This window comes from Trachinotus anak, unplaced genomic scaffold, assembly GCF_046630095.1.
Source record: "Trachinotus anak isolate AG129_WGS33_773 ecotype Australia unplaced genomic scaffold, CSIRO_AGI_Tana_v1 ptg000025l, whole genome shotgun sequence".
Taxonomy (NCBI): Eukaryota; Metazoa; Chordata; class Actinopteri; order Carangiformes; family Carangidae; genus Trachinotus; species Trachinotus anak.
In genome coordinates, this window is record NW_027273876.1 from 5,581,448 (window position 1) to 5,606,724 (window position 25,277).

Consider the following 25,277-nt stretch of genomic DNA (forward strand, 5'->3'; position numbering starts at 1 on the left):
GATTGACTGGACTGTCCGGCGTGACGTCATTAAAGGGCAGTGTCACCAAAAAATACAACAAAGATCTACTTCACCTCCACCTAATACAATGAAGTATATAAAAAAATAAATTTTAATAAATGTCAACAGCAATGTGTGTCATTCTATCTCTAATCTTGAAGCAGGAAGGGACTTAAACAATAATTCAGTCCGGGAATTCAACTCCATCCCAGGCCACCCTCACAAACCATCAGTGCTAATTCCTTTGGCTAAAAGTATTTGTAAGGTTACAAGACCAGTTACAAATTTGGCCACTATTCATCTGGTAGGAAAGTTATCAAGATTTCAAAATACAGAAATTTGTAACTCATAATAATTATGAAAAAAAAGTTAAATTACTATCTCATTATTATTATTCTTATTTCATTTTACAATTTTCGCAATTTCATGCTATTACAGGAGAAAGTCTATATAAAAATATATTATTCATCATTTTGTCAATAAGAACACAGAACATTAGGTCAAGGGCAGTAGTTTTGCATTGGCTATTATCAAAGGCGGACACAATGTTGACAGATAGGGCTGGCAGCTGCAGCACTGCAGCAGTAGAAGTGTGGACACACTGCAGCCCAGCAGCTCATCCACAGCTCACAGCTTTTTCCAGCTTCTTATCGCTGGTTAAGTTGAATGCTCACCAAGCCAAGTCCACCCTGAGGCCACCGGGAAATGTCCCGGTCCTCCCTGCGGCCTGTCCTACTGCCCTGAATGAACTGTTTGTTTCTGTTTTTTTTTTTTTTTTTTTTGGTCTAAATGTAATTATGCACCGAATTTGAATGTGTTCAGTTCTGTGTGTGCTTGTGTTGTTTGGGTGAAGAAATGGATTTAAAAAATGAACATTCTCACTTGAAAAGTTAGATTCAGCTCAGTGAAAAGAAGATACTGTGGACACAGAATCTCACTGTGCCAGAACTGAGAAACAATTTAAAAGCTTTGAATGCCTTTTTTTTTAAAATAGCTTTTATGATAAATTGATCCCATTTAAAGGTGGCTTTTATGGAGAAATGCTCACATTTGAGTGTGTAATTTGCCATTTAAGTAATAAAACTCCACAACATCACTAAGCAATAAAAGTCAGACACAAAGGGTTTTGGTAAAATATATACTTTTTTATTCATTTCTTCATACAAAGAAATATTATGAATGTTCAGTATTTAATCATCTAGAAACATCTGTTCCATTTTGCTTTTGCATTGTGTAAAATTAATTCCTTTGATGTACATACCACAAAATACTTGATTTACATGTCTTTTTTTATTTTTGTACATACAGATCTGCTACTCTAAATACATATTATATGTGGGTAAGACAAACATTCTAACATTTTAGATCTCAAAACAGGTTGAATAAAACTCAACCGTAACCAATGCAGCCGCATGGAGTAAACCCATGAGTGCCACTATATTTTATTTATTTTTTATTTATTTTATTTTTTTTAATTTTTAGATATTCCCTCAATTACATGAACTTGACCAAAATTCAAATGCAGTACTCCATCAGTTACAGGGAAGATGTCAGCTTGCTAAGACATGTCACCATAAATGCTTTTTTTTTTTCTAATCAAACATTGCACTAATGAGAGAAGGGGAGATGAAGGCTTAAACCCCTCACGAGGAGAATCAAGTGAATGGATAGCACTAAAAAATAAAAAAAAAAAGTACAGTGTACGAAGCCTCCATCTCCCCTGCTACCATCGGTTTGAGGCTAAACCAGGCAGCTGGTTTCAACTGGAAAATAAGAGATAACTGAATTAAGGTCATGATCTGTTTTAATGACAGAAGCAGGCTAACTGTGCTGAATAGGAGAGTTAAAGAGGCACAACATTTCCTTAACTTCAGAAAGGAAAGAAGGACAATCAAGTTTAACTTCAACTAAAGCTGAGTGACAATCTGACCTTTGAAACTGATTTGAGGGACTTTTCCATGTGAGGATAGGTTGTGTACATTCAGTCATGAAGCCCTCCTCTGGACGCTAATAATCCTTTCCCATTATCCCTGCATTTTCATAATGGCCACCACATCGAGCATGCATAGCAATAGCGTAGCACAGAGTAACGTATCGTAGTGTGGCCGTCTCCCTGTGCCCTTTAAAATAGCGTGGCCACCCGCTGCAATGAGATGCCGCAGCACATCAAAGAATGAAAACTGCGCATTTTCTCCCTCTTGCATATCAAGGATTCAAGCAGAAAGACAAAAACAAAGAAGCAATGGGCATGATGGAGGGCGGGTAGTGAAACATGATATCAACCCAAAGGTTTTTTTTTTTTTTTTTGGCAACAAGTTGAGAGTTGAGATCTGTTGTGGAGAGACGTGACACGTGAGGATGACGAGGATGAATAAGGCATAAAGTATATAGGCCATGGACGATGGCACATGAGGTTTTCTGATGACACTACAGAGGTTAGACAATGAAACCCTGCCTGAGGCAATTCTTGCTGTGCTGAGAGTGCTTCACAAAAACCTTTTCTTTCTCCTTTGATCTCTCTAGTCTGGGATCTAAGACAGGGCCTGGTGGACTTCTGTTTGAAGGAAGGCGCTATTTCAGTGAGGTGAAGCCAAGTTTGTTGTTTGTCTGTCATCTCTTCTATCTTTATGCTCGATTTCCAACAGATATGCCTCTGCTACCTCACGCTAAAGATTTCCCATCTCACCGTGGAAACAAGGCACATACCCCCGCCCTGACCCACCGTGCTCCAGCTCTGCTCTCCACAACAAATCAAATGCCGCTCAAGGAAAATTTGATTGAGACTTTGTGTGACCTTTGAACTGAGTGGATGGGGCAAGAGCCTGGCTCTGAGCCAGCACTGCTTCTAATGGGGAGTTAGAAAGCGGAGGCTCGATCGATCTCCCAGTTACCTTTACCCAATTAGCATAATGTTAACATGGGCCCCTATGTGGTCCGGAATAGGATTTAACATTTGATGGATGGGTCATTCATTAGAGCAGGCAGCAGGAGCACTGAGAATGAAAGGGCAGCTGTATACTTTAAGCGTGAGTGACACAATGAGGATCAATTAGGGCTATTGATTTACCTGTTATTGAGTGGAAAGGGACATGAGATCTGCAGCTTAGGCCGATGCCAGTGTAGGAAAATTGCATGGTTTAAAAAAAAAAAAAAAAAAAAAGTGGAAGGTCTGTTTTTTAGTGAAACACCTTATAGAAGAATCACACTCAGAATGACAGGGTTTGAAAAGAATGAAGGTAAAGTTGTGATGTATAAATGAGGATGCACATGGATAGGTGTTCTCCACTTCTCTGTGAGCACTCTGTACCCGTAATATGGTGCTTCTACATGTTCCAGGTTCGCCTTCAGTTATCGCTGATTATCGCATTATAAAGCACCGATAAATCCACTGAGTTTACAGGACCACGAGGAAGGAGCGAGAGAATTCAAAATTAAAATGAGGAATGTTAAAAAAAAAAACCAACATGTGGGCCAGATGTTATGTACAAATATGGTTAGGCAGCTTAGTGAATTAATTGCTTAGAAATAAAAATAAATTATTATAAAATAGATTTCTGTACATTTTACATATATATAGCAATATCTCCACATCTTGCCATTGAATTACAGAGGAAAAAAAAAAACTTCTCAACAAATTAACAAAACAAAAAAAAATTGTCTCATAATTTTCACATCAATCCCAACCAAAGTTATGTCCTGTCATCTGGTAGAACTTCATGTTGAAGGGCCTGTAGAAGTCCCGTAGCCTCTGCACCACCTCGGGGTCAATGTTCGGATGGGTCCTCCCTTTGGTTTTGCCCAGGCAGTGGGGCTTGCTGCTGCCCTCTGCCTTCTTGAGGCACGGGAAACCCTTGGTCTGGTTGAAGTAAAAGTGTTTGTCTGTGATGATCCTCTTGAGCCCCAGGAAGTCCTGCACGCGGCCCAGCTCTCCGGCCGGGTCGCTGATGAGACGCTCTCCGCTCACAAACAGGATCTGGTCCATGGGGAAGTACTGCAGCCAGTTGTCCAGGTGCTTGGCGTAGATGCCGATCTGGATGGCGCTCCACGAGGTGTCGATCAGCCCCGTAGTCCTGTTTTTGAAGGTGAGGTTCTCGAAGGAGGGAATGTCAGGCTTCTTAGACAGAGTCTGTGTGTAGTCTGAGATAGCCCTGGTGACGGGGTCCCTCACTACCACGATCAGCTTGGTGTCCCGGGACATGGCGGAGATCCGGGCCGGAGCCTCTCTGGTCACAAAGTAGCTGGGCGTTTTCTCCATGGTGATCTGGCCCTCCAGGGTTTTCGGCATCAGCTCCCTGCAGAACAAAAATAAATGAGGACACAAAAAGGAGGTTAGGAGAAGGTTAAGGTGGAGCAAGGTCTTACATAATGCAATCAAGTTGATGGAGTGTACTGTGTTCTGTAATCATTGACTCACTGACTGTGTTTAGCCTTATTATAGGGCTTGAAAACCTATTAGTGCAGGCAGCCCTCCAACATTAACAAGCTCACTCACTCATAAGATATCTCACCTCTGACAGAAAACAGAAAACCTTTATTTACTGCATAATCAGACACAGGGAAGCATTTACAGGAATTTCCAAACATGACCAACCTTGAATTTTACCATATTAGGGATTAGGAGCTGGGTTTTCCCACGCCAGCTCAGGCTCCTAAAAACATCCTCTTCTATTTTGCAATTTTCATTATAAATCATTTTTGATTCACCCCCACAATGCGTTTTTTTGTGATTTCATTTTATGTGTGAATCTGATGCCTGATCCCTGAGCTCATCTTTTCTCAAATCTCACTGCTGGATGTAATGATCCAAAGTGGTCAGACTTAATCAAAACCCGCCCTCCTCTTTATACCATTGGAGCAAAAAAAAACAAAAAACAAAACCACACGCAGTCTGCCTTGCTGACTCAGGCGTAGCTGTGCCACAGTGCCCCACCCCCCTATCCAAGTTACAACGCTGAAAGATGATGAGGCTTATTTCAGAAAGGGAATCTGTTTTTTGACAAGAGTGGGTTTGGTTTTGGGTGAAGGGCTGGCTGATGGACCTAACACAGATATGTTACAAGCAGACATATAATCAAGAAGAACTTGAGAACAAACCATTTTTGAAGGAAAGGCAAATGCGCTCTGCTCTCTCAGTATTAGGTTTCAGAATTGGTGGCCAACCGCAGAGTCTAGATTATGGTGGAGGCGATAAGAGCAGTTTGACTGACATTGGGACGCAGATCACCTTTCCCTCTTTCGCCCCTGCACCAGGACCAGGAAGAAAACTAGTGATGTACATTTGGTTTGGATCATGAAAAAGACGATTACTAACAACTCAAGACGGAAAAACTCAAGGAAGACTCTGACAACCAAAAACAGCACATTAGCAGTTTAAAGCAATAAAAGGTGGAACAAACAAAGGAAAGGAAGATAACCGGGAGGCAGAGGTCTATCAGGGTGAATGCACTCTCACAGATAAGACACACTGTTGTACCCTGAACCTCGCCTTTGTTGTTAAGGCTAGAGCACTGATACACCATTGTGTAGACAGTTCCATTGTAGTGGATCCCATTCAAATACTGTAATCCTACAAAGAGTAATCACACGCAGAGAAAGGTAAAAGACGTGGAAACTACAATGTTGGACACATTCTGTACACTCAGAAGTCTGTAATGCTCCATTCTTCCCCTGGGCTTCAGAAATATACTCTAAAAGCTGGAATCTAGTTCACGTCCATCTAGCTCATGGCTAATTCATGTAACATCAGCCCTCCATCAATGCACATATTTGTGTGCAAGAGAGACGGGAATGGTGAGGGGAAAGAGAAAATGCCCAACATCAGGTAACCAATAAAATGCCTTATGGAAATGGTGTTGGCAGATTTGTGTAATCCTAATGCAGTGCCAGTGATCTAATTATGATAATATCTTCTTGATTGCTGACACATCAGTGGCTTGAATGGAATAGATGGAGGGAGAGAAAGGCTGTTTCCAAAACCTCATTAATAGCCTTTTGAAATCAAAACAGATACAGCTTGTGGTTTTATGCAAGAGCATGACAGATCTTTCCGCCAGCGAACCATTTCTGGAGATATAAATGCAAACAGCACATTATGTGCACACGCACATTCAAAATTCTCTGCCATAATTTAAAACTGTTTATACAGCAGCTCTTGAATGTCTTCAAGGAATATAAACCAAACACGCTCGACTTAAACTGCTCGCTATTTGTCATTTTCTCGATTCACAGTGGCAATACTGCCTGCGAGCTTTTTGTCATTCCTTGTGCTAACATACACAAAGAGTCCAGAGCCAACACAGGAGAGGCAAATGGCTTCCCATCTAATCCGATTTCAACATGACAATGGAGCATGGAGATAGGGAGGAGGCCTGAGTTACAATGTGCATAGTGATAGATTATGCTGATCCAAGCTCAGGGAATTCTTTTTTTTTAAGAAAAAAAATCATGTGCTGGGGGTCGTAGGAGCATAAAACTAGGGGATGGTTGGACAGCGAGGGAGAAAGAAAGAAAGTGGTGATGAAACCCTTAAAAAAAAAGGCGCCAAATCCACAAGAAGAGGCTCGACCCCCAATAAAAAATCTCCACCTCTGACTTTGCCCACTCTTTGGGCTAAAGAAAAAAAAAAGGCAGGAAGAGAGAAAAGGGAGGAGAGGAGGGGAGTTTTAGTTGGACAAGTAGTTCTTGGAGAAACAATGCCTATTATGCTCTTTTTTGATTTATGAGGTGCTGCTTTTAAAGATTCCGTCAGCAAACAGGCAATTCTATGACACCGGGCTCCTCTTTTTTCCTGCCTCTCTTTGAAAGTGAGCCATTGTCCCCGAGCGGAGGGGTGAGCAGGGCAGTGGTCAGGGCAGAAAGGCGGGGACAGGGGGCAGAGAGGAGGGTGGGAGCGGGGGGTGCTTATCGAGGGCTGAGTGAAGCACTCCTCCGTCCCTCTCAGCCTCAAGTGAGAGAAGCCTTTTGGAGAGCTCTTAAGTAGAACGTGTGCCCAAATTGCCCTGTAAACATCACCCTGTCCCCCTTCGCCACCGAGGACTCCACAGACCTCTATTGTGGGACGCAGTAACACTGAAAACTGTAAATAACTAACATGACCTCAAACATAATGATGTAAAACTACTTCCTGCCTTCTCCATCTTTCACAATATGTATCTGTCCACTGTTTTTTTTCCCCTCCATGACTCCCTGCACCTTTGTCCATTGAGAATATTTCCAAGTTGAAAGACATGCCAAAAACAGCGATAAGACACAAAGCAGAAGCCCTTGTCACATGAAGGCATCAAACAGGGGCCGGCGGAGTGGCCTTTTGGCCTTGTGTTTTAAAGAGCCCTCATCCTGCTGGAGATAAATGGCAGGCAGGAAAAGGGTTATTTCTGTCTGATGCCTCTGCCTCCCTCCTGTCACGTTTGATTCGATGATAACGGGCTGCCACCGAGCTGTCCATGTCGCAGCATCCCTGACAAAATGACTGGTTTGCTCATAGACAAAAGGGGAAAAAGCTATTTGGCGTGTGTCTGTCGATTTTCTCTTTGATACAAAAGGTTTGCAATTGTCTCACATGTCTGGATGTTGAAAGCATTTGAATCTCAAATTAGGGTTTGTTTATTTGAATATAGACAAATCAGAGGGCATTTTGTACCTATCCACCGTCGAAGGGAGGGTGCGACTTTACCCTTATGGGCATGTAAAGCTACACATGTCTGGTTTCTATGGCTGGAGTGAGTGTTATCTCCCCCGTGGGAGGTAACACCTCCTGAAACAACAACAGACACTAAACAGCGCTCTAAGTAGCTCTAAGCAGAGGATGAATTAACCTGTCTGAATAAACCTTAGGGGAGAAAATCAAACAAATCGACTCTTCTGGGAAATCCCGCAGACATTCGTAATCAACAACTCACTTTTTCTTCCTGAAATCCTAAAAGTTTTATTTGCATTAAAACACTCCACAGTCTCCCCTCCACCTCTTCACTCTGTTCTCTTTCCCATTGATACCCCAAAGTTCCTCTGACCCCTGGCAATCAGGCCTTGAGGTCCGATAGCAAAGTGACACTTCACAAGTGGAAATAAGGAGAAGGAGCAAATGAGCGAAGAAAGGCTCCCTTTCTTTTCTGAGGGCCTCTTACCCGAGCCCTTCAAATGAACCGTTGGACGTTGAAGGATTTTCAGGAAGTACAAAGAAACATCTTTATTCCGTATTGGATGATAAGGATCTTGCGCTACTTGTTCGCTCATAGTCAAAAAATGTATGTATCAAACAAAATGCATGCATTTGATATTAAATACAACAATGCACGAGATGTAATACTTTAATAGTCTCTTTCCTGCTGCTTTTAGAAAACCTATGAAAATGATGGTATATGATGCATGCGTGATGTGGATGGCTCATTCCATAAAGTCAGGGATGAGTCACTGGTAAATAAAAGCAGCGTTCCCTTTCAAAGCTCTCAGCTCACAGTAGGAGAAGCTGGAACTGCACTGAGCAACATATTTATGTAACACACATACAGTACAAATACAAACATACACACACACACACACATTATGGCTACTACTAAGGGGAGGCAGGCATGCACGCCTCTTCTGGCTCACTGAATATTTTCAAAGTAGCATTTAAGCACATACAGAAGCCAGGCATTTTGAAATATACTCCACTGTGCCTGGAGGCTGACATTATATTTAACCACAGAGCATGGCTTTGGCTGTAAATTAAAAAGAATAAAGAAGATGGTTTATGGCGCAGTCAGCTGGGCCACTCCGATGCAGAGAGAGGAGGAGAGCTCCGGCTGCAGCTACACAGAAGCTTCATCTGGTCTCTCTTTCAAGCACTTGGAGCAGAGTCCAGGTGTTAGTATGTGGCCACTTAGAGCTTTTTGACAGTTCACTTCCTGGCTGAGAGGAGCCAGAGATCCCTCCTTAAAACTGAGATCTTGCAGGAGTGTATGCTGAAGGGTTTTCTTCCCATCTGTATCTTATATCTCTCTAGTTTTGTGCTGATATGTCTGCGTCCGGGTGCCATAAAGCATGCAGACCTTTATGCTTGCTCCATATCTGCAGGTGTGTGTACCTTTCACACCCTGTGCTTAATGTAACCTAACACTCAAAACTTGCCCCATGATGAGCCCTAAGTGATGCTGCAGCCTCATCAGCTTAATCAGAGTCAACTGTCAGTGCACCTCCCGTGCCTGAGGTTTCAAATTAACAGGCTTCACTGAATAATGGTGTCATTGGAAACTCAGGAAGGTGGCTGAGTGGAAGCCCCTCTGAATCATCTGTCTGCTAAAAGGATTAATAATGCAGGCTGTCCTAGTATCACACACTCAGAAGCTGGATGCCAGGGCCCTGCATGGGATGGTGCATATCATGCAGCTGGAATAAGCAGAGCTGAATTCCTCCACTAGATTACTAGGAATGCTGTTGTCAGTATGAACTTAATCTCTCTCTCTCTCTGTCTGGTTCACTTTCTGACCAGCCTCCACTGAGGATGATGTTTTGCAGTCTGGGTATTGTTTACCACTGTCCCAGGTCAGTGTCATCCATCTAAATTTAGTATTTTCAACAGTGCTGTATGAGCGCATGTCCTTGTAAATAATGCAGGCCAGGGAGGGGGAATTTGGTTCAGATGGGTGGCTGTTGATCAGTGTAGCCATATCTGTGACACTTGTATTGGATTTCTGATACATATCTGATAATCTACACCCCTACTGATACCACATACAACTAGAGATTAGGAGGGACCTAATTGCTGCAGATCCTCTTTCTCTAAAGAGATGAATAAATCCAAATATAGAGGTTTGATTATAATATAATATTTACAAGGATAAGATTCAGAAGGTGTCCTTGAGCGATGGTGTTAAGACAGAGATACATCTGGGGTTTGCAAGATGATTCACATGATAGGAATGAAAGAGAAAGGCCATCAGTGCAACACAAACTTTCTTCACTCTGGTGAAACTGCTCACAGCTTATGGACTTTAGCAACTGCTGACACAGAGATGTGATCAGGCACTGCTGTTCAAGAGTTCAAGACTGGAAACACAATTTCTCTGCACAACTGGGAAAACAAAAACACACATACAGGCTTTGGTTTGGTCTTTATCAAGAGGGAAAGAGGGGAGTGTTAGGAAAACTTCACACATGGTATCAGGTCAGAGCATGAAGAAGCAGCTCCAGTTTAAGCAACATATACTGGGTGGATTGGTTGGACTGGTCGGAGCCTTTGTGTCTTGCTCAGTGACACTTTGACACCCGAACTCTGGTCTGCTTGATAAATGCAGCTCCCAGACCCTTAACTCCATCAAGACGTTGCACTGTGTCAGAGCAGCCTGGGAATCTACTGACCCTCCATGTAAACAAAACAGTTAACCCGAACCGACGCAGCCCGTCCATTCATCATTTTTCACTGGAACCGGGGAGTCGTGCCTCGCCAGAGGGGTGCGTCTCTCACAGCCGTGTAGTGTGTGTGATAGAGTGTGTAGGAGAGGGAGAGTGAGTGGCAGAGAGAATGTGAGTCTAAGAGGGAGGAAGAGACTGAAATAGGGAGGGGGGGGGGTCAGGCCTTGCGGTCAAAAGACCGTCCAGATTGGTTTCGGGCTCATACCCAGCCTGGGTTTTGGAAGCAACATCAGACACTAGTAAAGCAGAATAAATAAATAGAGAACTAACCACCACATATAATGTCATGGACTACATGTCAGACACCCCAGCAACACATTACTCCCAGCCACAGCCCCCCCTCTGTTATGTCCTGAAAATACTTAACTGAGGCTTCGACTCTTCTCTCATTGTGGTCGCCTTGTGATGGGCAGCATCGCAGAGGCATGACGAGCACAAATTATTCAATTCAACAAGCAACTGTCTTTGTTCCTACTGCGACAATCTGGTTTCAAGTATATTTGTTGCTGTTTGGCACCTTTGGAAAACAGCAACAGGATTGTGTGGAGCCATAGGGCCTGGAACCCACATCGGCCTGTGGCTGTAGACGACTGCCTGGAATTACCGAGTGTTAATAACCCTGCAGTGAAGCGAGCGAGCCCACCATGTGGTATAAATAAGACAGAGGAGTTGGTGAAAGGGATGGTGGAGGGTAGAAAGCCGAAATACCTCCTCCCTTCCTCTCATGAATGTGCAACAGCATGTCTGGAGAAGTGTCTTCCCCCCCTCCCTCTCTTCAAGCTTTCAAAAAAAAAAAGAAGCTTCATTTTTCTGGCTTAAAAGAGATGAAAGATCCCATCGTTTTTGGTAACATTTAACACAACATCTCACCGCTTTGTTTGACACACGATACAAGATGAGTCACCGGACACCGCCACAGTGATCAGGGCTACTCACTCACACCGCCAGCAAAACACACACACACACACACACACACACACACACACACACACACACCATCCACACCACTTGGCGATATTACCCAGAATTTGTTTAGCGTTAGTAATCCTCACTAATCAGTGTGTTTGCTCTGGGTGTTTGCAGAAGGTGTTAGCCCAGAGCTAGAGAAACACATTCCAGCTCTCCGTCAGAGTCAGGGTGTGAGAGGCTGACAGCTCGGACCAAATAAACCGATGAACTGTGAAAGGATAGGGAAAAAAAACAAAAAAACACAACAGACCAAACAACAATGAAGGGCTACAGGTGAAGACTGTATATGTGTGTGTGTGTGTGTGTGTGTGTGTGTGTGTGTGTGTGTGTGAGCATTTCTGAGTGTTGTTGTGTGCGTGCGCAGGCAGAATCAGCAATTCTGACTTGATTTCCTGACATTTGACATGCACCAAGAGGCGCATGACTCCTTGATCTAGCTACAGCAAAGATGAATAAAAGATGAAACAGACTCGAGAAGAACATACATGCCACCACCCCCACTCCCCAGACGCACACACACACACACACACACACACACACACACACAGAGACACATACACAGACAGAGAGAGAGAGAGGGAGCAAGCCAGCTACTTTGCATCCTGTTTGAATCTGCTGTCATCCGTAACTGCCTGCACACCTTTTTGAAGACAGGTGAACTACAAAGTGTGTGTGAGGAGACAGAGGGGATTTCCTCTCTGCTGTGTGTCACTCAGTGAGCAGAAAAACCATCTTCCTGTGTGTTTGGGCTATTATTATTGAGCTCCACCGTCGCTCACACTGCAGCTGTTGTTGCAGGTTAATGGTTTACAAATTCCTGAAGACAGCCCGCCTCGCCAGCTAACGTGTAATTAGCTAAATTGAGTAACGATAACACCAGTCGTGACAATTAACCTGCGCCATTCAGAGCAGAGAGAGTGGCAGCAGCGGTCCGCAGGCAGTGCTTCAGTTTTCTTTGGAGCAGAGCCTGGATGTTGTCTCCTATAATATCTCTGAGCTCCCTGAAGACAAGATAATTGCTGTTAAGAACAACAGGCGCAGTTTTAACCATTTCTGCTGCAGAGCTCTGCCAAAAGTCGACATCGGAGCTTGAAGTTTGGGGGATTCGGGGTTTTTTTTTGTTAATTCAAGGAGGCTAGTGGTGGAGCGCGATGACAAATGTTTTCACCCCTTCACTGTATCTCCATCAGTAGGCCTCTTGGTTAGAAGTGAAACAAGATCTGCTCCAACTCTGTGCCAGGAAGACAAGGCTATTCTGTGAAGAGAGTGGACAGAAAATGCAGAGCAGGCCCAAAAAATGTATATATATCTATAAAAAAAAAGATATTTGAGAAATGCCAGAGTATGCTACATGTCAGGCGTCCGCCAGAAGACTTCAAGGGATGTTTGTTTTCATAAATCTTTTCAACAGTTTTTCCTTTTTCACAAGATATCCACTCTACTTTTTTTTTTTTCTTGTCAGCCCATATCCAGAGTGCATGACTCCACAAAAACTCCACAATCCTCTAAAACCTCTTCTTTAAAAACTAGAAAATCTTGAGATTTTTAATTCATTCAGAGGTGGATCTAATCATACGCACGGCTAAAAACCGTAGCTTTTTCCATATTCCACAGTAGTTTGAAAGAAGATAGAGACAAAACCTCACATCTTCCTGGACCCACAACACTCACTAAAATCTGCTACCGGGGTGTTTGATATTATGCTGTTGTAGCAGTTTGATTGTAGTTTTCCTGCCTCCACAGATCCAGGGTGCAGTTTCCAGAGCTGCCTGCAGACTCCAATCAGTTAAACAAGGGAGAGAAAAACTACACTCGGTGGAAAATAATTGGAATTGAATTGAGTTTGTACAGGTTGTCCTGAAGTGGAAGTGTTCTTACAGCTTCTTATGAGTGAGCACATCTAAATGGAGAGAGTGACGAGTGTCGAGCAGCCACAGTGCACAGGGACAACGCAGGGCTTCTAATGAGCTCTGCTCTTTTACTGCCAGGCTAATGGAAACCTCAGGAGACCTCAGTGTGAGTGTGTGTGTGTGTGTGTGTGTCCTCCTCTATCCCAGAGGCAGGCACACTCTCCAGCACCCTAATGGCTGCCTCTGGGACTTAATACCTGGGAAGCTTTACAGGTTTACTGTCATCTTACTTTCTCCACTCCCTCCTTTCTTTGGAGAGCAGCTTTAACCTGAGCAACAGCGAATGATTAGCAAAACCATAATTTCAGCGTTTGTTTTCTCCCAGCCTCCGGGGGAACCTCTTTAATGTGCTGTGGAGTGTTTATTTAGCAGCGATGAATGACCATTAACTCTGGAGGGAGGATGTCTGGTTTTGTTCTGACATGTGTAACAACATCCAAATTATCACCTTGTTAAAAAAAAAAAAAAAGGGGGGCCTAATTCACACGTCGCACAGAGGGATTGTTTGTACGCAGCTCTCTCCATCCTCCTCCAGAGCCACGTCGTTAGACTCCTCCATAAGTATTTCATTGTTGTTGATCTCGAGCTGTGTCGACTTCGTCCTCAGGGAGGAGGAGAGCGTAAAAGACGAGCTGCAGCAGCAGTCATATGAGTCTTCTGCCGGAGTGAATGGGCACCAACAATCAGTCCACGCTTTCTGAAATGAATGCGCGTGCCCGTGTTTTTCTGTTTGTGTGAATTCAGGAGTGTGTGACTGTTTGACAGCGAGTTCCTGTCAAGCTCTGTGGCTTTTATCCTCAGCTCCAGCAGGAGGTTCCTGTCTGTGGCAGCCATATTGTCCTCACTGTTGTGGGTAGTGTTCACTGGACACCATCAGGAGGAGTAAGAGGGGGTGTGGGGGGGGTATAGGCAGCACAGCACAGCCACTCCCCTATTCACAGGTCTCCCCTTTCACAATTAACCGGTCGTAATTTGGGGATGAAAGCCGCCTTTTCACTGTTCCTCCACCCCCCGGTTACTCTCTATTCTCAGATGGGCCATGGCAGCTTAGGCAGCAGGGAGAGAGAGGGCCTCCGTCCCCTCCACGCTGACCAAAGGCTTCTCTGGGAGAGGGCCACTCGTGGTCAGCGAGGCCTGCAGCGAGCCCCGCCCAGGATTGGACGAACCAAGCGTGACATGTGACACTATTCTTACACACCAGCGAGCGCGAGTGCACAGCTGGAGAATGGAGAGAAAGCGGTTCATAAGGGAGGGATTTTGAGGATGATGTTTGAGGGGAGGAACTGGGAGGGGGAGAGGAAGTTTAGCCAACACAGAGGCACAGTTTCAAACTGCTTGTTTTTATGTTGGCCGCTACAGCTGAGGATTTAAGCAGAGGATGTGAACCTGCTGTCAGCTGTACGGTTGGCTGGCCGGGCGCTCAGTCTCCGAGGAGCCGTGGAGTTCCAGGAATCAGGAAACAATCGGAGCGCCAAAGTATCTAATCATCTGAAGTCAACATCGTCCTCTCCAGGACTTTAACTGAGTTAGAGCCACGTATAGTTTCATCGCTTTGATTCTGTCAAACGCAGGAGTTTCAAAACAAAAATCATTTACATAAATCAGGCCTGAAAAACTCTCCTGTCACACTATTGTTTCCAGCTATAAAATCCCCAGTGGGGCTCGTAGCTTCCAGCAGCTCTCTGCAGCTCTGCAGATGGTCAACACACAGACCCTGTCAGCAAGCAGGCGTGGGTTTGACCCCAGCCACAGGCCCTTAACCCATCTCTCCACATTACCTCCAATAAGGCCTGACCAATCAATACTAGCTGTCCCAGAGGGGCCAAACCACGGCGACGTTTGTGCACGCCGTCTGAGTGTGTCATTCTTTTGCGACGGGAGATGAAAATTATTTGTGACTTCACAGCTGAGCCTGTCACAACCACACAGCGGATACAAGTAACACTTTTCTACACAACATCCCTGTGTGTGCAAACATCAGCACCAGACGTCTTGTCGGTCTGATGCCTTTCACTGGCGCCCTGTAGAACCAGGTGGCCCCTTGTGCCATTGAGAGGGAGGAAGGAGGGCGAGGTCAGCGGCAGCAGAGAGCCGACGGGTCACCTACGTTGGAAATAGGAGCACCCCTGTGGCGAGCAGATAAAAGGATGTGCACCCATCCAGAACTGTCCCTGGTGTGGCTGGGAGCTGCAGTTCAGACTCCAACTCAAGAACAACCAGTGGGGTGGGGCAGAGGAGGGGGCATCTAGCCTTTAGATAACGGCTTTCAAACGACACAGACTTCTGCAGGCATCTCAGGTCTGATAGTTGAACATGTTTTTTTTTGTTTTTGTTTTTTTTTGGGAGACCCCTTCTCAACAATGCCCCCACTTGTCCTTTTGTTGTGTGGTGCTATAAGTAGCTTTTACTGAAGCTGCTTTGTGAGTCTGTTCATCTCCAAACAGACTCACAGACAAGACACAAAACTTCACAGCTAGAAACAAACATTCGGTCTTAATTAAAGAGATCGACAATCTCTGATAACTCCACAATAGCACAACTATAACTTAGATATAATAGAACATAACACTCAAACCATAAACTCTATTACTATGCTCTCTCTTGACTCCACAGCCGCTCCGAGGGAGGAGCCAACAGCGTCAACAGTGCCGGGGCCCCGACAGCAAGCTAAGACCAGAGCCCGCGACACGACAGCAAAACCACAGCACAGTAATTATATATCAAAGCCCCTTCATAGCCAATAGGGCTAAATGGAATATGAAGAGAGCGGCGTGCACCACAGACTGACAGGACGAGCTGAGGGCTGCAGTCAACAAGAGTTAGGAGTAAATAAAACGCCTCTCGCTCAAGAAGAACTGGAGGGTTGTGGGAAGAGTGAAACTTTGAACTCCCTGCAGCTCGTTCCAAAGTGATGTGATCATTTCAAACATACTGTAAATAAAGAGTTAATATACACTAAGACAAGCTTATAAACGGCTAAAGCCAAAGGCAATTGTGTTGTTAAATTAGTGCACATTTTATACTTGTTTTCTTGGGCTTTTTTGTGATTTTATAACTTTCTCTTTGGTGGTTTCTACTCTTCCTCCTTCTTTTAACACATCGTCCTCTCTGTCTTTTATTTCCTGTTTCTCTTTAAAAAGCACTTTGTGTCTCGCTACATAACTTTTATTGCCACAAGTTACATGGTAGTAAATAAAAAATAAATATACAACAGGATAAGTTGTTGCTTCACATGACCCTGAGCTGCATATGCACTGGTTACTTATCTTCTTTTTGGAATTAACTCACTGTATTTGCTATTAACGTATGTGCTAAAGATAAGCACCTCTTTTTTTTTTTTTTTTACTTATCACAGTCAGATAACACCAGTCGCGCTCTCACCACCCCAGCAAACAGGTGCAAATAGAAACTGAGAAATAATGAACTGAATGTTCCTGTTTACATTCAGTCACACTGGCCTGTTGAGCTGTGACTCTCTCTTTCTATATATGTGTGTGTGTGTGTGTGTGTGTGTGTGTGTGTTCCTTGGGGCCGGTTTATGCATGACCTCACAGTGAAAATGTGTACCTCCTGATACAAGGACCCCTTGGTCAAAAGCATGAATCATGTGTTTGTCTTTGGCACAATTGAAAACTGTCAAAGTGCATCAAAAATCCACAATAAGACTCGTTATCACCACCTCCATTCATTTTCAATCCTCTCTCCCTCACTCTCTCTCTTTTTGTGTATTTTCTGCTCCCTCTATGGCTGCATGTACTTGGTGGAATTCCAGCTCTAAATGTGTGTCCGCTGGGAGAGGCGAAGATGGTGCAAGCTAGTTACCATACTGGATGGCAGAGAGATTGTGCAAACGAACAAACAAGGAGAGGTGAGTTGCTCAACTCGCACACAGAACTGTCTATAACTGCCTCCGCAGACGACCCTCACTGCGATCCGATCTTATTCCCACGGAATAAATTTCAATGCCATGCAATATTTTTTTTTTCGCCTATCTAGAACATTCCAGTGTCGCCTCCCAACGTATCTGCTCCTGATGGGAAACTCTGGAGGATCAGCGATGAATGAAGTATGGTTTCCTTTCTCTGTCCATCCTCACTTGAGAAAAAGAAGCACTAAAACTTTTTTTTTCTTTTCTTACACTGCAGGGACCGCTTACACCAGCTGTTTCACACAGACATTCATTTCTTACTGCAAAAGTGCGGCAGGACAGATTTCACCGTTAAAAACTCTTCGATAAGAGGCAAACATACTAATGGTTTTTTGCATAGACGCATATGAGACAAATATCTAAAATGTTGTTTTCAGTGTATGAAAAGTTAAACTCCATTGTTCTATGTCTTTCTGTAGTTGTGAGGTCATTTTTTTTGGCAGCAACAGGAAAAGAAAATATGACTAAAGTGGATTTCAGCGTCAGACAGTACTCTCTATACGCCTCGGTTCTATCTCCACAGAAAACCTTGAGTCATGACTTCTTCACATGGCTGAAAAAGTATTACATTTCACGGCCTAAAAACTAGCAGACAGCACTTTTCCACAATTCCCCGACCAGTCCAGGAGAGTTGGAAACACTGCTGGTGGAAGTCGGGTTAAATAACAGCTTTTCTACAAACTCAAAGCTGAAGGCCTGCAGTAAATCTGTGTTTCTGTCAAAGCAGGCACACAAAACTTTGCACAAATCAAGGAACGGTGTCTTTATTTTCAATGCTGCCAACACTTGGCTTCTCCATGTTAAACATTGCTGGGGCCCTCTTCCCCCTCTGGCATACTGAACATGCAGAATAAGAGCATGAGCCAAAATCCTTTAATTCCTGAAGCATTTTTCAATGAACTTGACAAATAAATTTTCCCTTTTTTTTTATTATTTTTTTTTAAAACTTTAGATAAAACTTTGTGAAACCTACACATTAACCAAACGACAAGCACATGACCTGGAATTTTAAAGTTTGATATGAAGGAAAATTTCAAGTGGGATTCCAGCAGCCAATCAATAAATTGATCTATCTATCTATCTCTGGTTATTAGTGCAGAACAGTAAAGAAACAATACCCATCCCGATCAAGCCTTCATATTATTCAGATACAATTATCACCAAAAACTAACTAAAAAAAAAAAGAAGGCGGGAGATTTTCAAAATGTAATTTCGTCAAGTTTTGGTTTTATTTTCTACCAGACTGTGAGTGTTGTGACCTGCGCTCATTAAGCCCCCAGCTCGTTAGATGAACACTTTGTGCTGTAAATGACAAGGATAATGTTGGTTTGTCGACCACTGAGGATGTTAAACGGTTTTGTTCTGAGGAGGATCCGGACTTTGTCTTGCAGATCCCCCTCTCCTCTGCAGCGCAGGCTGCTCGGCCTGCAGCGCCCATTCACATAAGAATGGTGCAAACGCCCAAAACCTTTCAGCTCTGTAAACGCTAGTAGGTTAAATATTCGACAAACAAACTCACTATAATATTCTCTATTTTTTTAATTCGTGAAATCGTTTAGAAAATGTCTAACATTTGGATCTGATCGCTGTGGGATCACTCAGATTTGTGCAAACTGTGCCATCCACATTAAGCCTTTTATCACAATGCATTGTGGTTAAGTAGAAAAGTGTCTGCAGCGTCAGGTTTTATCAGACCAAAACGCAGCAGGAGGTTCACGACTCTAAAGCAAAAACTTGCTCCTGATAAATGAAATGTCATTTATAAAAACATATAGATTTGTAATAAAACAGTAAAACGGCTGAATTTTAATGTAGCTTGACAGGAAAGCCTGAGGACTCATCGCCACCGTGAAGCTGCAGTGTTGCTCTGTGTCCAATAGAGATCACTGCGCGTCGCAGAAACACGCCAGCAGCCTCAGTGTCACACAAGTCAATACTACAAAAAATTACATCTTCCACATGATCAAATCAATCTGCTATTAAAGATAAAAAATTACCACATTTAATTAAGCAGGCAGGGCCTGTGCGGGCCAACAGCGGGAGGCGTAAGTGGACGTAAAGCACAGCAGAGGTCACAGCCCGTCCCCAGCGGGTTCACAGAATAAAGCCCGAACTTGCTGCTTAATGACTATAATGAAAAAAGAAATATAATTTTTTACTTTTCCATGTGAGTGTCTTTGTAAACCAGTCAGGAGCTTGTTGTCGGTGTTAATGTGCCTGAGGGGACGAATAAAGAAACCTGCGAAATCCTCTGTAAAAGCAGTAAAATAAATGGAAACACGTCCTGATACTGACCAGGATCCGCGTCTCTGCCTCCACCTCCCATGTTTACTGCAGGAAGAACATCATCCAAAAATGTCCCAAGTCACATTCTGTTTTTCTGGACATATTCAACCATCATCCACACGCACGGCGCGGAGAGCCGGTCTTACCTGTACCACTCCAGTCCGTTCTCGTAGTTGCGGTCGAAGAAGTGCGGCTCCGCTCCCACGGCCCTGATGTCCGGATGAACCCGGAGGAACTCCAGCAGAGCCCGGGTCCCTCCTTTCTTCACCCCGATGATGATCGCCTGCGGCAGCTTCTTGCTCCCGGAGCCGTTGGAGAAGCTGGACATGGCGCTGGGCTCCGGGGCTCTCTGCTGCTCGCCCCGCATCTCGTCCCACTCCTCGGCTCTGTCCGTGTCCAGCTCGTCGTTGAGCAGGTCTCTGGACGCGGCGGTCCTGATGGACGGCTCCTCGTAGTCGCTCTCTATATCCTCCCACGGCTGCGGCTTGGCCAGCAGCCTGGACACCAGGTCCGTCCTGCTGCTCTCTGTCCTCTTGCCCACCGCCGAGCCAGTCTCCTTGCCCCGGTAACTGTCCACCACCAAACTTGGCATAGTGGAGCAGTAGCCCACGCAGGAGTACAGCATGTATACCCAGATTAAAAACATGATGCTGAGCAGTATTAGTTTCTTCTTCACGGGGCTAGACCAGAGGGCATACAGGCTGTGACACACCGGGCTATATTCCATAAGCCTCTCGGTTGAAAATCATATCCCAGCGGCGCATATTGCCTCACTCACTCCCGGTGGCACCTCGGCAATCCTCGCAAAATCACGCACATGCTCACCTAAGAGTCAGAATAAATCAAAGCTTAACAAACAAAAACAAAAAAACACTAATCTAAATTTAATCGAAGAAAATGATACATCCGGGAATGGAAAGGCATTGAGGAGTTTTCAGTCATAGTTATGGCGAGGAAATGGAAAAGAGTTGAGCTGCGACGGACGCACCGCGCTGCCGCTCCAGGCTCATCCCAGCTCCGTTACAGCGGCCGCCGGAGCTGCGGAGCTTATAGAGAGCGCGGCGGCGGAGCGGCAGCCGCGGCAGCCAATAGAGCCGCGGAGGACAGAAACATGCAGCCCATGGTCCACAGAAGCGGACCAATCAGAGGGAGGAGTGGGCGGACCTCCAGCCGTGGGAGATGAAGCGTGTACGCGGGACTCTGGTGAGAGTTTGGAAAACTTTTTTATTGGGCATGAACTTCAATTAAGTCCAGGTTCTCCCGGCGCAGACTCTTTACTCAAGTGAATCTAGACGAGTTCAGATTTTCCTGCAGCCTCGATTCATCCTGACGCGCTTCACGCATTTCAGCTCATCTCCACCGACTTTTCATGACTCAATCAAAAAAACAAAAAACAAACAAAAAAAAAAACAAACAACAACTTTCAAATCCATTTAAACTGAGCAACTCTGAAGATCAGAAAAGACGTCAGGGGAAAAATAACCTGCGCACATCAGCAAGATGAGTGTGGTGTGATGTAAAGTCTGATTTTACGTGGGGAGGACAGGTCGCTGCTTTCGCTTTAATTCATCTTAACGTTAAACAGGGAAAAACAAAGCCAGACAGCTCGTTAATCACAAATCTACATTGTTTTCATTATGTAATTACTTATACAATATTTGTGCACGTGGTAACTATTAAAACTATTACAATTATAGCTGGAAAAACAATAAAAGATCGAGTTATTAATAATGACAACCATAATAATAACGACGAGCGTAATAATAATAATAATAATAATAATAATAATTTTTGTAATGCACAGAGAAATGTACAATGTGTTTGTTTTCCTTTAACATTTTTGCATTAACTGTTTTCATTGAATGTGTCCTGACAAACTACAGGAACTTTATTGACTTTTACATGAATCTAAAAGTTACTAAAACAATAAAATAAAAGTGTAAACTGGCGCAAAGTTGAAATTACTTATTCAACAGGTTCAATTCATTTCCAATTCATTTCGTATTAATCATATTAATATAAATAATCGACTAATCGGAAGCTGCCTCATACTCTATCCTGGCTTCGCTGTTTTTATTGTCACATAAATGCCTCTGAGGTCTTGCGGCAAATTCGCAGAAAAAGCCAATTAATTATTATTTATTAATTCACTGTATTTAGTTTTTTTTTCCTCATCTCAAAAACAATGAGGGCATTTTACTTTGAAAAATATGACAGCAAAGGCAGTCTGCATGATCATGGAGCTCAAATATAGTCAAACCCTCTCAAGGGTTCACCTTCCCCACGCCCACTGCCGGTAATTAAACTTTATCTTAATTATCTGAGGGAATCTAAAGAGTCTCGGGAGCTGCCGGGAGTGAGGATGCGCACTTCACTCCAACTCAGAGAGACGAAGGAGGAAGAGGGACAGTCGCAGCGAGGATTTTGAGTCAAAGCGGATCCGTAATTTCAACCTCGGGAGCTTCAGCCGCCGTCAGAGTTTTTTAGTGTTTGGAAATGAACGAACAGAAGAGATCAAACATGTGACACAGCCACTCGGACGTGTTTTCACTGTGGATGGACACGCAGACTTCTCGGCTGCAGGGAGGCCTGAGTCATCGTGATGTGACCGCAGCCGAGGCCGAGAGCTGGTGAGTGTTTTAAGAAGAGAGTTGTTTAAAAAATGTAATTTTCCACATGAGAAAAACAAATTAAAAAAAAATCAGAGTATAGTAGAAGGACCTGTTGCTTGTGTTCTTCAGCTTTAACAGCGAGTTTATCGTTCTTAATTTTTTTTTCCATGGCACCAGAGTCTTTTTTGCAGGGTAATATTCCTGCAGGGGCAGTTTCCCTGTGGCGGCTGTATAGTTTCAGGATTACTGCAGCGCTGCAGACTCTATGCGCAACAGCCAACCTTTGAGGAGAGGCCAGAGGTCATCCGTCATCCTGGAGGTTTCATGGCCGGTTTGAAGAGTCCTGGAATACGATCTGTTGCTCGGTGTTTCCCGCTCTGATGTGAGAGTCAGAGTGGATATTAAAGCTGCAGCACCGGGCCGGACTGCAGATTGCTGTTTGGGGACTCTCTGCTGTTTACAGATGCATATTTCGCTCTTCACTTTGTTGACTCTGGCATGAAAGCTCAGGCTCACAGTGAATGGGCAAACAGCATGAATGATTTAATGAGCGATATCAGCAGTGGGAGAGAGAGAAAGCTCCCTGTTTTCATGCGCAGGAGAAGAGCGAAAGAGGGAGAAGAAATATTGTTGGATTATGAAATAACAACATAAAGCCTTTCTGAAGTTTTTCTCCATCCTGCATGAGAGTTAATGTGATAAATCTGAAGCACTAAATGTCGAATAATTGAATAACTCTGCACATGCATCACTCTGCACAGTGAAGCTCAAATGTCCGAGTTAAGTTATAAAAAGTAAAACATATTTTTGAGAGGAGGAGGTGGGCTTTAAAAATACCAGTGTTTCAATAAAGTTGTATGAGTTAGGGAACAACTCTTATGTCTAAATGTGAGACTGGATGAATTTAGTTCTACCTCCCTTGTTGCCTCTTTAGTTTGTGGTTTAGTACAGTGGTTCTCAAAGAGGGGTTTGGGGACCTCCGGGGGTCCATAAGGGAGTTCCTACGGGTCCCCAGCAAAAAGGGGAATCATTTATTTTCACTATAATTCTGTCCATAAGTAAATGACAGAATGTGTGACTATGTTGGATGTGGACTTCTTACATTTTCTGTAATAGAACATCTAAAAGCTAAAATCTTATCAGATGGGGGTCAATGGTCAAATTTGTGTTAGTTTAGGATGTGAAAACATTTGAGAACCACTGGTTTAGTAAATCAAGCAACAGTTGAAAGCTCAGTTCGAGCCCCAATGCTGCGTTTGTATATTCAATATAATTCAGATTCTCAAATAGACGCCAAAAAGACAAGACAGCACCAGAGGCACCACGGCTCCTCTGTAGGAGCGGATGTTGTAAACCTTGGCAGCCGTGGAGGTCGACGACGACATTCAATCTCCACACAGGTTGAGACTGGGTGTGTGTGTTTTTTCCCCACTTTTCTCCCAACTGTAACAGCTGGCTCCATCACTCCCCCTTTCGCCCTCTGATATGAAACTCCGTATCCGGTCAGACGCTTTACGAGGATGCCGAGCCCTTTCAGGTCTCCCGGCCTTGGCTAAATCCCACAGCCCCTCTTTTATGGAGGGGAGGAGGATGGCAGCGAGGGGAAGGGGGGCCCGCTTGTTTCTCCAAGTGCAGTGATGGAAACGTAACCAAATACCAAAACTAGGGGTAAAGGGCGGAAGGGGAGCACATGTCGACTGACAGGTGCAGAGGTGGCCTGCTAAATAGAGCTTATTGGAGGGATGGTGATTTGTGCTTAAATTGAACATATCCACTGAGGCTATAACTGAAACTTAAATCCAAATATTACGTGTACTCTGAGTCAGCACCACCACCTAACGAGGCGAGGCGGCGGCTTGTGTGTGTTTGATGAGAGTTGGGGCTTTGACTTCAGGTACACAGCCGTTCATGCACCATTTACAGCTTCTAAACTGATATTAAAGTGGAAACGGTGAGCGAGTAAATGATGACACAAAAGACAGAAATACAATCACGACGTGTTTATTGTTGGAGAACATTTACCCTTGTGTTTCTTACAGGGCTTAACTATTCCCTTTGTTGTGGTTCAGGCAAACCGTTTTGAAATAACACATTATGTAAATGAGTGAAGACCCATCAGTGCATTTGCTCAGTCGCAAAATACAACGCGTTTTATTAACTGTCAAGTAGCAGGGATCAAGTAAAAGTCAAACAACCACCAGACATCAGCTGCTTCAGAATAAGTTTGTATTTGTCCTATTGTCATATTTTCTCTTACTGAAAATTAAATATATATCTTTTGATTACACGATGGCTTCATGTCCATCTCCTAGTTTGCATTTATACAATGCATTGGGTAATCTGCAGACAGTGCTGCCGTAAGGAGCCACAGGAGCAATTTACACTGTACAAGATCATTTAACATTAGTCGTGTACAACATGGAGAGGAACTGGAGGGCCCCTGTGTAAATAAATACAGAATATATACAGTACACACACAGTGAAATGATTACAACCTGATGTAACAATTCAGTGTGTTTTCTGTAAATCAGCTGTTTTGATCCAAATCATTCCCAGCTCATTTCCTGATCTGCAGTGAGAACCACTGACTGAAGTTAAACACACAGGTAAAATAATGTGTCCATCCCCCCAGCCCCCACCGAGCACCATGGGTGTTCAGGGGAAACACTGAGCGAGCGTCTCAGAGGTCTTAGAGGCGTCGGTGAAACTAGTTAGCTCTGCAGTGTGAGGGGTAAAGAAGGAGCTGGAGGCAGAGCTGCCTCCTCCTGGTCTTTGCGAGGCTTCTTGCAAGTGAGCGCCAGCAGCAGCAGCATGGGCAGATGCCAGAGGCTGCAGAAGAACAACTTGCGGGCGCTGCCGCGGTCCGCCTTGCGATAGAAGCGGAAGGCCAGGTAGCTGATGTACAGGTTGATGGGGAGGGAGATGACGGGGAAGGTCCAGGTGGTGACGTCCAGCAGGGGCGCGAGGGTCGCCAGGCCGATCAGACCCAAGCTGTGGCGCAGGGCCACCCGCCTGCACATGCCAGGGTGGGTGACGGACATCATGCGGTAGCCGCCGCGGGAGTAGTCTTCCCTCAAGTTCCAGCTGAGGGCGTTGAAGTGGGGGAACTGCCAGCTGTACAGGAAACCACCCAGCAACAAAGCACCTGGGGGGTGAGACGGAGGGAGAGATAAAAAAGAA

General features: G+C 44.3%; 2 protein-coding genes and 1 long non-coding RNA gene across 3 annotated transcripts in view; 1 reads left to right on the forward strand and 2 right to left on the reverse strand.

Moving 5' to 3' along the window:
- Positions 1-1,124: 1,124 nt before the first annotated feature.
- Positions 1,125-20,507, reverse strand: hs3st3b1b (heparan sulfate (glucosamine) 3-O-sulfotransferase 3B1b). Its single transcript, XM_071462956.1, has 2 exons — positions 19,632-20,507; positions 1,125-4,292 (listed from the first exon to the last, which is right to left on the reverse strand). Exons 1-2 carry the CDS (start codon positions 20,210-20,212, stop codon positions 3,674-3,676), a joined length of 1,200 nt encoding a protein of 399 aa, XP_071319057.1. The 5' UTR covers positions 20,213-20,507; the 3' UTR covers positions 1,125-3,673.
- LOC139608853 (uncharacterized) lies at positions 20,494-24,474 on the forward strand. The gene is made up of 2 exons (XR_011685102.1): positions 20,494-22,115; positions 22,275-24,474. It is a non-coding gene; the product is annotated as an uncharacterized lncRNA (long non-coding RNA).
- cox10 (cytochrome c oxidase assembly factor heme A:farnesyltransferase COX10) overlaps positions 24,083-25,277 on the reverse strand; it is a 36,166-nt gene continuing 34,971 nt past the window's right edge. Inside the window, exon 7 of the mRNA XM_071462955.1 lies at positions 24,083-25,242. Coding sequence (XP_071319056.1) covers positions 24,809-25,242 — 434 coding nt within the window. The 3' untranslated portion in view covers positions 24,083-24,808. The remainder of the gene's footprint in view (positions 25,243-25,277) is intronic.

Excerpts from the sequence above, each read along its gene's own strand:
- hs3st3b1b (XM_071462956.1), bottom strand. The coding sequence starts at position 20,212 with ATGGAATATAGCCCGGTGTGTCACAGCCTGTATGCCCTCTGGTCTAGC. Across the intron at positions 4,293-19,631 it reads AACGGACTGGAGTGGTACAG|GGAGCTGATGCCGAAAACCC; the intron begins GTAAGACCGGCT and ends TTTGTTCTGCAG.